Source organism: Salmo trutta, chromosome 14, assembly GCF_901001165.1.
Source record: "Salmo trutta chromosome 14, fSalTru1.1, whole genome shotgun sequence".
NCBI lineage: Eukaryota > Metazoa > Chordata > Actinopteri > Salmoniformes > Salmonidae > Salmo > Salmo trutta.
This window is the reverse complement of record NC_042970.1, coordinates 80,015,948-80,029,256: the sequence shown is the minus strand read 5'-3', so window position 1 is coordinate 80,029,256 and position 13,309 is coordinate 80,015,948. Positions and strand designations below refer to the sequence as shown.

General features: G+C 46.6%; 1 protein-coding gene across 2 annotated transcripts; it reads right to left on the bottom strand.

Moving 5' to 3' along the window:
* Positions 1-18: 18 nt before the first annotated feature.
* LOC115147542 (protein O-GlcNAcase) lies at positions 19-12,975 on the bottom strand. 2 transcript variants are annotated; one of them, XM_029689774.1, is made up of 17 exons: positions 12,520-12,975; positions 10,427-10,478; positions 10,189-10,286; positions 9,479-9,609; positions 8,455-8,626; positions 8,037-8,135; positions 7,718-7,857; positions 6,764-6,914; positions 6,383-6,490; positions 5,943-6,211; positions 4,779-4,953; positions 4,579-4,664; positions 4,020-4,112; positions 2,927-3,012; positions 1,873-1,993; positions 1,562-1,679; positions 19-505 (listed from the first exon to the last, which is right to left on the bottom strand). In XM_029689774.1, the coding sequence occupies exons 1-17, from the start codon at positions 12,593-12,595 to the stop codon at positions 369-371; spliced, it is 2,112 nt and encodes a 703-aa protein (XP_029545634.1). In that variant the 5' UTR covers positions 12,596-12,975; the 3' UTR covers positions 19-368. The 2 variants fall into 2 exon arrangements, with proteins under 2 accessions (XP_029545634.1, XP_029545635.1); XM_029689775.1 differs by having other exon boundaries at positions 6,383-6,487.
* Between the last annotated feature and the right edge of the window lie 334 nt (positions 12,976-13,309).

Here is a 13,309-nt window from a genome sequence, read left to right as displayed (position 1 = left end):
AAACATGGGTCATACAGATTCAAATGTCAAATCTTTATTGATCAACATAACACAGATAAAGTACATTAGTTAGATCCTCTTACAGGCTGATTTAAATGCATCAATCGTTCAGTGAAGTCATCATTTAAAACAAAGATACTGTCAAACAATGTGGATCCCATTGACAAACTTGATCAGATACATTTCACACATCATCCTATAGTAATTGATTGACACCTGGCCATTAAACAAGATGTTTTTTAATCAAACGCTCTCGTCTCTGTTATCCAAAAGGCCATTTTAAAAACCTGGACCATGTAGTAGTGCAAGGTGGCGACAAGTTTACAAGCTGGTTCCCATAGCGACGACTCTGTGGCAGCCATCTTTATTTACAAGCTGGTTCCCATGGCGATGACATCCTGAGGCTGCCCTGCCATTTTGAGCGTTGTGAAGGAGCCCAGTTTAGAGTAGAAGTCAAACATCCTCCTGTCACCCTGCCTCAGCTCACAGAACACACCTCTGGAACCTGTAGGAGAGACAGAGAGGCAGAGACAGACAGGGTAGATTCAGATTTTAACTACAGTCAAATGACGAGGGGAAAAGAATGTGAGGAACAAGACAAACTGAATGAGGGGCTGTACATAGACGTGTGTTAGTTCTGATAATCCAGCCCTATGCCACCAGGGAGAGAAGCACCATCTGGCATAGACACATCTGACCCATTTCTGGATCAGTAACGGAATCCTACTTTATATTGTGCCAATATTCAATTCCCCACCTCTAAAGCAAAAGCTGAAAGTGCTTGAACCCCGGGTCTGATTACTAATAGGTCAAGGGTATTGTTGAACTCTGACATCATCACGCTGCATAGCAGCCATCACACTAGGCCAGGGTTCACTCCAACCCTGTTCCAGGAAGGCCACCGTCCTGTCGGTTCACTCCAACCCTGTTCCAGGAAGGCCACCGTCCTGTCGGTTCACTCCAACCCTGTTCCAGGAAGGCCACCGTCCTGTCGGTTCACTCCAACCCTGTTCCAGGAAGGCCACCGTCCTGTAGGTTCACTCCAACCCTGTTCCTGGAAGGCCACCGTCCTGTAGGTTCACTCCAACCCTGTTCCAGGAAGGCCACCGTCCTGTCGGTTCACTCCAACCCTGTTCCAGGAAGGCCACCGTCCTGTCGGTTCACTCCAACCCTGTTCCAGGAAGGCCACCGTCCTGTCGGTTCACTCCAACCCTGTTCCAGGAAGGCCACCGTCCTGTAGGTTCACTCCAACCCTGTTCCAGGAAGGCTACCGTCCTGTAGGTTCACTCCAACCCTGTTCCAGGAAGGCCACCGTCCTGTAGGTTCACTCCAACCCTAATCTAGTGCATCTGATTCTAATAATTAGCTGGTTGATCAGGTTAATTACAACTGGGGTTGGAGTGAAAACCTCCAGGAGGGCATCTCTCCAGGAACACCGCTGGAGAGTCCTGCTCTAGGCTCAGTCAAACAGTGACCAGAAACCCACCATGCAGGTGCACAACTACAAGGGAGTCAGCACCCTAATCACAGTAGTGGCACTTGAATACACAAGTTAACTCACCACTGGTCTTCATCAACGAGAGCAAGCTGCCAATCATACGCCTGGCGGGGGCGGGGTCTGTAACCCGGGGGTGGAGCTGCATGGTTACCAAGGAAGGGAAGTCCCCTGGCAACGCCCTCTACAAGAAAGAAAATATCAAATCGTATTTTCAGAGTCGAGGAACTCCATACAAAACAGAGAGAAAACATCTGAAGTAATACAGAGAGACAGAACTGAACTACAACCATATAGAATAATGTTGGGGTCAATGATTCAAACAAGACCAAGTCATATTCCAGTGTGTGATTGTGCCGTTGGAACCTAGCGGTTACCTGGTTGTTCAGTGCAGCTGCTGTGGTGTCAGTAAGGCCCAGGGCATACCCACACACCCCCCTCTCATCCTCCAGAACCAGACCACAGTTTGGCGAGGGGGACAGCTGCCCTCCTGCTAGCCTGGGGAGAGAGAGAGGTACGCTGGGAAATTACATACTGGCTGTCTAGACAGAAGGTCAGGACAAGCGCACAGTCACATATTGAAGAACAAAAACTACTGGCTGATCAGAGACTGTCCAGAGTGGATCATTGGGGAGTCATGCTGTACACACACACACACACACACACACACACACACACACACTGATCAGAGACTGTCCAGAGTGGATCATTGGGGAGTCATGCTGTACACTCCCTCACCCATCACTGATCAGAGACTGTCCAGAGTGGATCATTGGGGAGTCATGCTGTACACTCCCTCACCCATCACTGATCAGAGACTGTCCAGAGTGGATCATTGGGGAGTCATCCTGTACACTCCCTCACCCATCACTGATCAGAGACTGTCCAGAGTGGATCATTGGGGAGTCATGCTGTACACTCCCTCACCCATCACTGATCAGAGACTGTCCAGAGTGGATCATTGGGGAGTCATGCTGTACACTCCCTCACCCATCACTGATCAGAGACTGTCCAGAGTGGATCATTGGGGAGTCATGCTGTACACACCCTCACCCATCACTGATCAGAGACTGTCCAGAGTGGATCATTGGGGAGTCATGCTGTACACACCCTCACCCATCACTGATCAGAGACTGTCCAGAGTGGATCATTGGTGAGTCATGCTGTACACACCCTCACCCATCACTGATCAGAGACTGTCCAGAGTGGATCATTGGGGAGTCATGCTGTACACTCCCTCACCCATCACTGATCAGAGACTGTCCAGAGTGGATCATTGGTGAGTCATGCTGTACACACCCTCACCCATCACTGATCAGAGACTGTCCAGAGTGGATCATTGGGGAGTCATGCTGTACACTCCCACACCCATCACTGATCAGAGACTGTCCAGAGTGGATCATTGGGGAGTCATGCTGTACACTCCCTCACCCATCACTGATCAGAGCAGGTAGTGCTGCTGCAGGAGCCTTGGCCTCTCCTCTCTGCATCTCCATGTGGATCTTCTGTATCTCAGTCTGAAACAGAGATGTTATAAAAACAAAATCAATAAAGATGTCAGCTAGCCGATACATGCCTCACGTATTACAGAGTTGGTTTGGTGAACCCCGGGCTAGCTAACACCCGGGCTAGCTTATAACTACACGCGTTAGCTTCTTCATACATCAGCTAGCTTCTCAATGAGAATGAAACGCGCGAATCATATTAGTATAATTATTAAAACAATAGAGTACAACAGTATGAGTCAGAAAACCCATAAAACCTAGCATCATTCATTTTTCCCATAAGGGATTTTAGAAACATAAAATAAGGGCTGTGTTTTGTGTAGGTTTACCCTGGCGTGACGTTCTGTTAACCATGTAAATCCCCCCATCAGACAAGGTGACTTATCAATATATTCGCCTGTATTTACCTCCCAAAAATGTAATGCTAATGTGGCTATCATACAGAACTACAAATGACAGACGAGACTGCTGAATCGATGTAGTAATGAATAAATTGACTAAAGTTCTTTATATGGACAATTCTGTGAACTGTCTTGACACAATACCTGTTAGCAAAGGTGTCAGCTAGAGATGTGATGGAGCTTGCAGGGATTTGTAATTTTGCATGATGTCTACTTTGATGCTAATTAGCATTTTTGAATTAGAGTAAATAGTGCCGAATATATTGATAAAAGGCACCTTGTCCTAGAGAGATTTACATGGTTATCAAAACGTCCCGCCAGGGTAAGCCCACATGAAACACATCCCTTATTTTAAGTGTTTAAGTCTAAAATCCCTGATGGGAAAAATGAATGGAGGAAAAACGTTTGGAACCATTTCCCTGTTTGACTCCTAGGTTTTATGGGAATTATGACGTGTCCACTGTGGTGCTCTATACTACAGGCTTTCGCTCAGTGGGCTAACACAGTCTTCTGGCAAAACACTCAGAAGACCTGGTTTCCATTCCCAGTCGGTCCACACGTCTCGTATATTTTAACAGATATGTCCGAGTCAGTTGTAGATATATTGAAATAACTAACCTTGTCTTCTGGGCAGAAGGGTCGTATAGAATACACTGATGTCATAGGAGGGTGACGGAACAGATCTCTGTTACCATGGCAAGGCAGCATTCTCTAAACAACAATAAACGACAGCAATACTATCGTCATCAACCAGTCAGTACCAAGTCAATGATCTCTTTGTTATGCCTGAGAGATGAATGGCTCTGTCTAGGTGGTTGTCTGTGATCCCTGTGTGTGTGTGGCTTGTCATTGTTTGAGTGTTGATCTGTGATGTGAATGTGACAGTGTCATTGTGTTTTGGTACAGCAGAAGTACATACACAACACAGAGCACACTCCAACTGTATCACACTGTACTCGTCGATTTGACACAAATAGTAGCAAAAGGTGAATGTTGAACTTTTGTTGCACACATCCCACTAACAATTTTGGATGACATAATTACTTTAAAAAAAGTTTGACTGCAGAATTTATTACGCAATGTTGATGCGATGACACTGTCAACCGATTGAGAGGTAAGAGGCATACAAAAGTTAAATAAAATCTTGTTAAAGGGGTGATGGGGGTAAGCGCCGTACCTGGAACTCCCCGGAGAGACCCCCTCTAAACCCCCAGGGCTCTGGGTCGTCAGTCATCACCTGGGCTGAGGGCCTACTCTGCCCCCCTGTGGACACAAACAATATTACACCTGAATGACAACTTGTATGCTTATTCATTGTTTGGCGGCGCCGCTTCATGCGTCACACACACAAACACTATTCCCCCACCCCTGTTGTACCCAATTGTTTGACGTAGGCGCGGGCCAGGGTGACACCACTCTTGATGTCACAGATGTAGTTGTAGAGGTCGTAGAGGATGCTCCGGTTGGGGGCGTTGGACAGACGGTTAAACATGGTAAACACAGCAACACACATCACGTCAAAACACTTCGCCCTGGAACGCCACTCTGCTGTCTGGAGAGAGGGAGAGGGGGGCCGAGAGATACATGCAGACAGAGAGAGAGAGAGAGAGAGAGGGAGTTAGTGAGAAAGAGTGTGTGTTAAAGAGTTGTCAATGTAAGTTCTTACAATTTCCACATCAATACAGATTCTTAAATTATTACATTGATTGATTGAGTTCCACTCAGTCTCCATATCCCACACTGCCTGAGTCCCTTCAGCCAGTCCAGTCCCAACACACACACACACTCCTCACCATCTCAGTCCAGTCCCAACACACACACACACTCCTGACCATCTCAGTCCAGTCCCAACACACACACACACACACTCCTCACCATCTCAGTCCAGTCCCAACACACACACACACTCCTCACCATCTCAGTCCAGTCCCAACACACACACACACACTCCTCACCATCTCAGTCCAGTCCCAACACACACACACACACTCCTCACCATCTCAGTCCAGTCCCAACACACACACACACTCCTCACCATCTCAGTCCAGTCCCAACACACACACTCCTCACCATCTCAGTCCAGTCCCAACACACACACTCCTCACCATCTCAGTCCAGTCCCAACACACACACTCCTCACCATCTCAGTCCAGTCCCAACACACACTCCTCACCATCTCAGTCCAGTCCCAACACACACTCCTGACCATCTCAGTCCAGTCCCAACACACACACTCCTGACCATCTCAGTCCAGTCCCAACACACACACACACTCCTGACCATCTCAGTCCAGTCCCAACACACACACACACTCCTGACCATCTCAGTCCAGTCCCAACACACACACACACTCCTGACCATCTCAGTCCAGTCCCAACACACACACACACTCCTCACCATCTCAGTCCAGTCCCAACACACACACACACTCCTCACCATCTCAGTCCAGTCCCAACACACACACTCCTCACCATCTCAGTCCAGTCCCAACACACACACTCCTCACCATCTCAGTCCAGTCCCAACACACACACTCCTCACCATCTCAGTCTCTGCCTCTCCCACTGCTTCTCTGTGTGCTTTCAGCCAGTCCAGTTCCGTCAGCATGGTTCTAGCAGTAGAACCGTGTTCATACGGCAGGTAGAACAGTTCTGAGAGTAGCTGGAGATCGTCCAGGGTCAGGGGTTCTGCTGTGAACAGGGGGTTGTCCCCAGAACCTGGCACGTACACGGGGTCTCCCACGTCAGTCTGCATGGGCTCCTCGTCAGAGGACTCTTTCTTCAGGTGGGTGGGGTTCAGAAGTCGAGGGCCTGAGGTGAAGACAAAAGCCAGAGAGTTAATAAATGTAATTAAAAAGTGTATCTGGAACCACGGTTCTCATGGAGATTAGGATGTGTTGTTTTTGTGTCGTTTTCATGTGTTTGCCCACGAGGGGATAAATAAAGTTGTATTGAATTGAATGGTCATCTTTCCCTCTGTACCTCCAGGCTGGTCAGTGCTGAGGAACTCCTGTAGCCAGTCAGTCAGGGCCAGGGTGAGGGCTCTCTTGGGGCTGTAGCAGGGGTCTGAGCCTGCCTCATCATCACCTGCTGGGGCGATGACATAGTTAAGGGTTAGTTTAACTCCGTGGCATTGTGGTCCATCCTAAGATTAAAAGGTTGGGGGTTCGATCCATCTGGTTGAGTCATACCAAAGACTCTAAAAATGGGTGTCGATGCCTCTCTGCATGGCACTCAGTGGATGGATTGGGGGCAAGGCCCTGCGATAGACTAGCGTCCTGTCCAGGGGTTATTTGTACATCAAGCTGCCTCACATAAGACATTAAAAGGAGTGTAAAACAGTAACACCTCGTAGATACTCACTCATCTCCACGTCTCTCTGTCCTCCTACTCTTCCTCCTTCAGACCGGCACCACGTCGCCAGGGTATGGATCGCCACGAAGTTAGGGTAGTACTCGCAGTTAGGGTTGGTCAGCACCCCTCTCAGCTTGGGGATCAGGTCTGTGGGACGATCCTAAGGAGAAGAAGAGGGGGAAGGGGGGGGGGGTTCAGCCTGACCGGGAAACTATCCAAGGTGGATTCATGGAGAAACAAGCAGGATATGTGATGAAGGTTTGAAAGACAGTCGGCAGCAGGGTTGGTTGGGTTCAATTCAGGCTCACCTCCTTGTGAACTTGCCTGAACTGAAATTGTTCCCAAGATCCCACTAGAAGAGGACCACAGTAGTGGAGGAGAAAAACTCTCTATTATTCTACATCTACTATTAACATACTCCCTGTCTACCACACTGCTTCTAGAACACTGCTTCTAGAACACTGCTTCTAGAACACTGTTAATAGAACACTGTTAATAGAACACTGTTAATAGAACACTGTTAATAGAACACTGCTTCTAGTGCAATAGTAGTGCATTATATAGGCAATAGTGGTTGAATAGACAATTAATAATTATCATAAACCTTCCACAATAGAAGGTGAATAGAAACACTTAATAATAGAAACCTTGTATGGTCTCATCCTCTGGGGTCATAGTATTAATAGAAACCTTGTATGGTCTCATCCTCTGGGGTCATAGTATTAATAATAGAAACCTTGTATGGTCTCATCCTCTGGGGTCATAGTATTAATAATAGAAACCTTGTATGGTCTCATCCTCTGGGGTCATAGTATTAATAATAGAAACCTTGTATGGTCTCATCCTCTGGGGTCATAGTATTAATAATAGAAACCTTGTATGGTCTCATCCTCTGGGGTCATAGTATTAATAATAGAAACCTTGTATGGTCTCATCCTCTGGGGTCATAGTATTAATAGAAACCTTGTATGGTCCCATGAAGATTCTCTGGGGGTCGTAGTCATTGGCGTGGATGTTGTCCCAGATAACCGGCGCCCTCTTCAGGACGGAGGACACCTCTACAATGGACTCTACCGTGATGTGGTGCGACACCACCTTAGGACCTGCAGGACAGGATAGCATAGAGTGGGCTAGATTGGGTGCCTGATAGTTTGAACACTGTGCTTTGTAATGTCCTTAAAACTCACTCATCCGAGGAAACATTCCAGCAGCAAAATTTAGCAAACAGACTATAGTTGTTGGAAAACAAAACAAAGGAAAGTGACTTCCTGTCTGCTCTCACCTGTCCAGAGAACATCAATCCCAGGTAGGAGGTTCTCTCCCACAGTGTGAAGGTAGGCCGACTGGGAGACGTTAGGAGTGCAGAATGCTGCACAATAATCTGAAACAAACCACAACACAGACATTCTAGTCCTTGACGACACTTGCAAAAAGCAGCAAATTGTGAGAAAATAAATAATTAATATTGAATTTTAAAACAGGGTGTGTCCAATATGGCTACCAGCAAACAACATGTAATGGAACACTGCTTTTAATTACAATGACCTTCTCACTGTGTGGTTGTCTGACATTGGAATGTTGATATGGAATTGGAATGTCCAGTCTAGATCCTTCTGATTCTATTTCTATGGGTCTGACTGACCGTTCGTCCATTCTAGATCATTCTGGTTCTGTGGTGATGGTCTGACCTCTGACCTCACCTGTGGGGCAGAAGAGGAAGGTGTCAGGCTGTCCCAGGTGTTTGAACACCTCGTTGGTGACAGCTACCTGGGCGTGGGCGAACGAGCTGAATGCCTGCTTGTCCGCCGGACACATCTCTGTCTCGATGTCGTCGAAGAGGAGGGAGAAGGAACTGCAGCCAAACCCACTCACCTGGAAGAAGAGGGGAGGAGAAATCAGCTTCTCACAGGCCACACTTTCTCTCTCATAGTTCTAAAACCCCACCTGGTCCAGTTATAGGCTACCATACTTCTAGAACCCCACCTGGTCCAGTTCTAGGCTACCATACTTCTAGAACCCCACCTGGTCCAGTTCTAGGCTACCATACTTCTAGAACCCCACCTGGTCCAGTTCTAGGCTACCATAGTTCTGGAACATCACCTGGTCCAGTTCTAGGCTACCATAGTTCTGGAACATCACTTGGTCCAGTTCTAGGCTACCATAGTTCTGGAACATCACCTGGTCCAGTTATAGGCTACCATAGTTCTAGAACCCCACCTGGTCCAGTTATAGGCTACCATACTTCTAGAACCCCACCTGGTCCAGTTCTAGGCTACCATAGTTCTGGAACATCACCTGGTCCAGTTCTAGGCTACCATAGTTCTGGAACATCACTTGGTCCAGTTCTAGGCTACCATAGTTCTGGAACATCACCTGGTCCAGTTATAGGCTACCATAGTTCTAGAACCCCACCTGGTCCAGTTATAGGCTACCATACTTCTAGAACCCCACCTGGTCCAGTTCTAGGCTACCATACTTCTAGAACCCCACCTGGTCCAGTTCTAGGCTACCATAGTTCTGGAACATCACCTGGTCCAGTTCTAGGCTACCATACTTCTAGAACCCCACCTGGTCCAGTTCTAGGCTACCATAGTTCTGGAACATCACTTGGTCCAGTTCTAGGCTACCATAGTTCTGGAACATCACCTGGTCCAGTTCTAGGCTACCATACTTCTAGAACCCCATCTGGTCCAGGTCTAGGCTACCATGGTTCTAGAACATCACCTGGTCCAGTTTCCTCTTCAGGGTGGCAACCTCTTTGGGGTTGGAGAATGTGATGTCCAGGCCAGGGGAGATGGCGTAGATGAAGTCCACTCCGTTCTTCTTCGCTGCAGTTATCAGAGCAACCAGTTTCTCTGGAACAGACAATTAAGATTCACCCCAAATGGCACCCTATTCCCTTTATAGTGCACTACTTTTGACCAGGTCAAAGGTCGTGCATTATATATCCTGTACAGATTAGGGAAGAGGGTGCCACGTCAAAGTAAAAAAAAAGACCATTTTAACTTGACTTAACCAGGTAAATGGATTGACAAGAACATATTGTATTTGTCCGTGTCTCAAAATGACTACCTATACCCTAAAGACATACACCATCTACTTTTACTATCTGGGGGAAATGGTGTCATTCGAGACAGAGGCTTTTACAACAATGTGATAGTTGCTAAGTAGATCAATTAAATCAAAGTAGATGAAAGGTAAATGGGAGTAGATCTTCAGGTCAAAGTGAGGGCATCAACGATGATCTGACATGACAACATATCAAGACACAATATGGAGCTGCATCTCCTAGGCAACACCACAACAACAACAACACACATCACAATCACTATGTCTCTTATCTGAACTAAGGGTGGGGTGTAACTAGGTGGTACTGATGTAGGGGTCAGGGGTTTGCAACGCTGTGTGTGTGTGTGACGCTGTGTCCTCCTAACCTGCCTCCTCAGGTGAGTACAGGTCCCTCCAGTACATTCTGTGTTTGTAGTCATCTTTAGGGGCGTAGAGGTACGTGTTCAGACCCCACTTCTGCTCCCTACACAAACAAACACACTGTATGAGACACTTCCGGTAAAGCAACAACTTCCTGTAAGGCCTGGATAGGTGAAAGGAACACGGTGAAGAAGAGGGAGAGAAAGAGTATGGGTGAGTGTGTGTTTAGAAATGGTTTACTACCTCTGGAAAAGCTCAGTCCTCTGTTCCATAGTCCATGGTCGCCCGTAAAAGCCTGAGTGAAGCAAAGGTCATATAAACTTTTAGTTGTCATGCAGAACGTGGAGCACAGAGTGTCATCAAGGCAAAGGGTGGCTACTTTGAAGAACATAAAATATATTTTGATTTGTTGAACACTTTTTAGGTTACTAAATGATTCCATATGTGTTATTTCATAGTTTTGATGTCTTCACTATTATTCTACAATGTAGATAATAGTAAAAAATAAAGAAAAACCCTGGAATGAGTAGGTGTGTCCAAACCTTTGACTGGTACTGTATATATATCAGGGATGGGTAACTCCAGTCCTCCAGGGCCTGATTGGTGTCACTCTTCTTGCGCCAGTTAATTTGATCAACTAATCATGATCTTCAGTTTAGAATGCAATTAGTTTAAATCAGCTGTGTTAGCTAAAGATAGGGGAAAAGTGACACCCCTCAGGATTGGAGTTTCCCCATCCCTGATATAGACTCAGCAAAAAAAGAAACGTTTCTTTTTCAGGACCCTGTCTTTCAAAGATAATTTGTAAAAATCCATATTACTTTCATTTGTAAAGGGTTTAAACACTATTTCCCATGCTTGTTCAATGACCCATAAAATATGAATGTGAAACAGTCGTTAAGACACTAACAGCTTACAAGACGGTAGGCAATTAAGGTCACAGTTATGAAAACTTAGGACACTAAAGAGGCGTTTCTACTGACTCTGAAAAACACCAAAAGAAAGATGCCCAGGGTCCCTGCTCATCTGCGTGAACGTGCCTTAGGCATGCTGCAAGGAGGCATGAGGACTGCAGATGTGGCCAGGCAATAAATTGTGATGTCCGTACTGTGAGACGCCTAAGACAGCGCTACAGGGAGACAGGACGGGCAGCTGATCGTCCTCGCAGTGGCAGACCACGTGTAACAACATTTGCACAAGATCGGTACCAGGAACGCACAATCCCTCCATCAGTGCTCAGACTGTCCGCAATAGGCTGAGAGAGACTGGACTGAGGGCTTGTAGGCCTGTTGTAAGGCAGGTCCTCACCAGACATCACCGGCAACAACGTCGCCTATGGGCACAAACCCACCGTCGCTGGACCAGACAGGACTGGCAATAAGTGCTCTTCACTGACGAGTCGCTGTTTTGTCTCACCAGGGGTGATGGTCGGATTCGCGTTTATCGTCGAAGAAATGAGTGTTACATCGAGGCCTGTACTCTGGAGCGGGATCGATTTGGAGGTGGAGGGTCCGTCATGGTCTGGGGCGATGTGTCACAGCATCATCGGACTGAGCTTGTGGTCATTGCAGGCAATATCAAGGCTGTGCATTACAGGGAAGACATCCTCCTCCCTCATGTGGTACCCTTCCTGCAGGCCCATCCTGACATGACCCTCCAGCATGACAATGCCACCAGCCATACTGCTCGTTCTGTGCGTGATTTCCTGCAAGACAGGAATGTCAGTGTTCTGCCATGGCCAGCGAAGAGCCCGGATCTCAATCCCATTGAGCACGTCTGGGACCTGTTGGAGCGGAGGGTGAGGGCTAGGGCCATTCCCCTCAGAAATGTCCGGGAACTAGCATGTGCCTTGGTGGAAGAGTGGGGTAACATCTCACAGCAAGACCTGGCAAATCTGGTGCAGTCCATGAGGAGGAGATGCACTGCAGTACTTAACGCAGCTGGTGGCCACACCAGATACTGACTGTTACTTTTGATTTTGACCCCCCCTTTGTTCAGGGACACATTATTCTGTTTCTGTTAGTCACATGTCTGTGGAACTTGTTCAGTTTATGTCTCAGTTGTTGAATCTTATGTTCATACAAATATTTACACATGTTAAGTTCGCTGAAAATAAACGCAGTTGACAGTGAGAGGACGTTTCTTTTTTTGCTGAGTTTATATGGTATATACAAATATACCATATTATTATAATCTGATACATGCACTGAAATGTGTGGCTTAATGCAACTACATTGAATCAAAACAGACACTATTTGTAGGCCTTTCCTACAGCAGGCTATTTGATTGACATCTTACAGTAGACCATTTGACGTGATGACGAGTAGAACTCTCACCTTCCACCACGCCACTGATGAACCTGCGGGTCTTCCCCGTCTCGGCTGCCGCCTTGGAAGCGCTCGGCTTCGGCATGGTTTTCTCCAAGTTCTAGATAGTTTCAATTTGTGTACCTGTCCCGGAGATGATTTGATCAGGCGTTAGATGAAGCCTTTAGTAGCACATCGAGCTAGGTAAACTTACTCAATGACAATCGATCACTGAAAATGGCCTAGCTGTGTTTGTCAACCACGTAGCTCTGCATGGGATTTTATTTAAATGATAGTTGAGTTCCTTATTGCTCCCTAGTGCGCAGACTCAGTAGCTCGCCAAATAAATCGATACAAGTTGTATTACACAATTAGACAGTGGAATGCCAATCATAGGAAGAATCATAATTAAAAGTGAAGAAAATATTGTTTTAGTTAACCATACGCGTGTGCAATCGTGGATCAATCGATGTAGGGCTACTGGTTGGTGCGTGCTTAAAGAGACAGTGCACAATTTCCTTTAAAGGGTCCGCTCTCCATCTTATCAACGTGCCAAATGAAAAAAAATAGGCATCAGTTCACAAGTCTACTTCAACTTAATTCATCTTCATCTTAAACTAGTCTTGCTTGTGATTACCTTGTACCATCCTTTTCGAAGTTAATGTAGTTTTGGAAATGTATAGTTTGGCAGGTTCATTATTTTCTACATTGTGAGCTTCCAAGCCAAAGGTTGGCTGTTACTAAGCAACTCATTTCCACTTTAGGAAGACTGACAGTGTAGGGTTTGAGATATTCCTTCATCTGTCAGTTCATGGATCCA

What these genes read in the sequence shown, in the direction of transcription:
- LOC115147542 (XM_029689774.1), bottom strand. Translation starts at nt 12,595, where the DNA reads ATGCCGAAGCCGAGCGCTTCCAAGGCGGCAGCCGAGACGGGGAAGACC. An exon ending in GATTGATGTTCTCTGGACAG is followed by an intron (nt 7,858 to 8,036) that starts GTGAGAGCAGAC and finishes CCTGTCCTGCAG; the next exon opens with GTCCTAAGGTGGTGTCGCAC. An exon ending in CCTTCTGCCCAGAAGACAAG is followed by an intron (nt 3,013 to 4,019) that starts GTTAGTTATTTC and finishes TCTCTGTTTCAG; the next exon opens with ACTGAGATACAGAAGATCCA.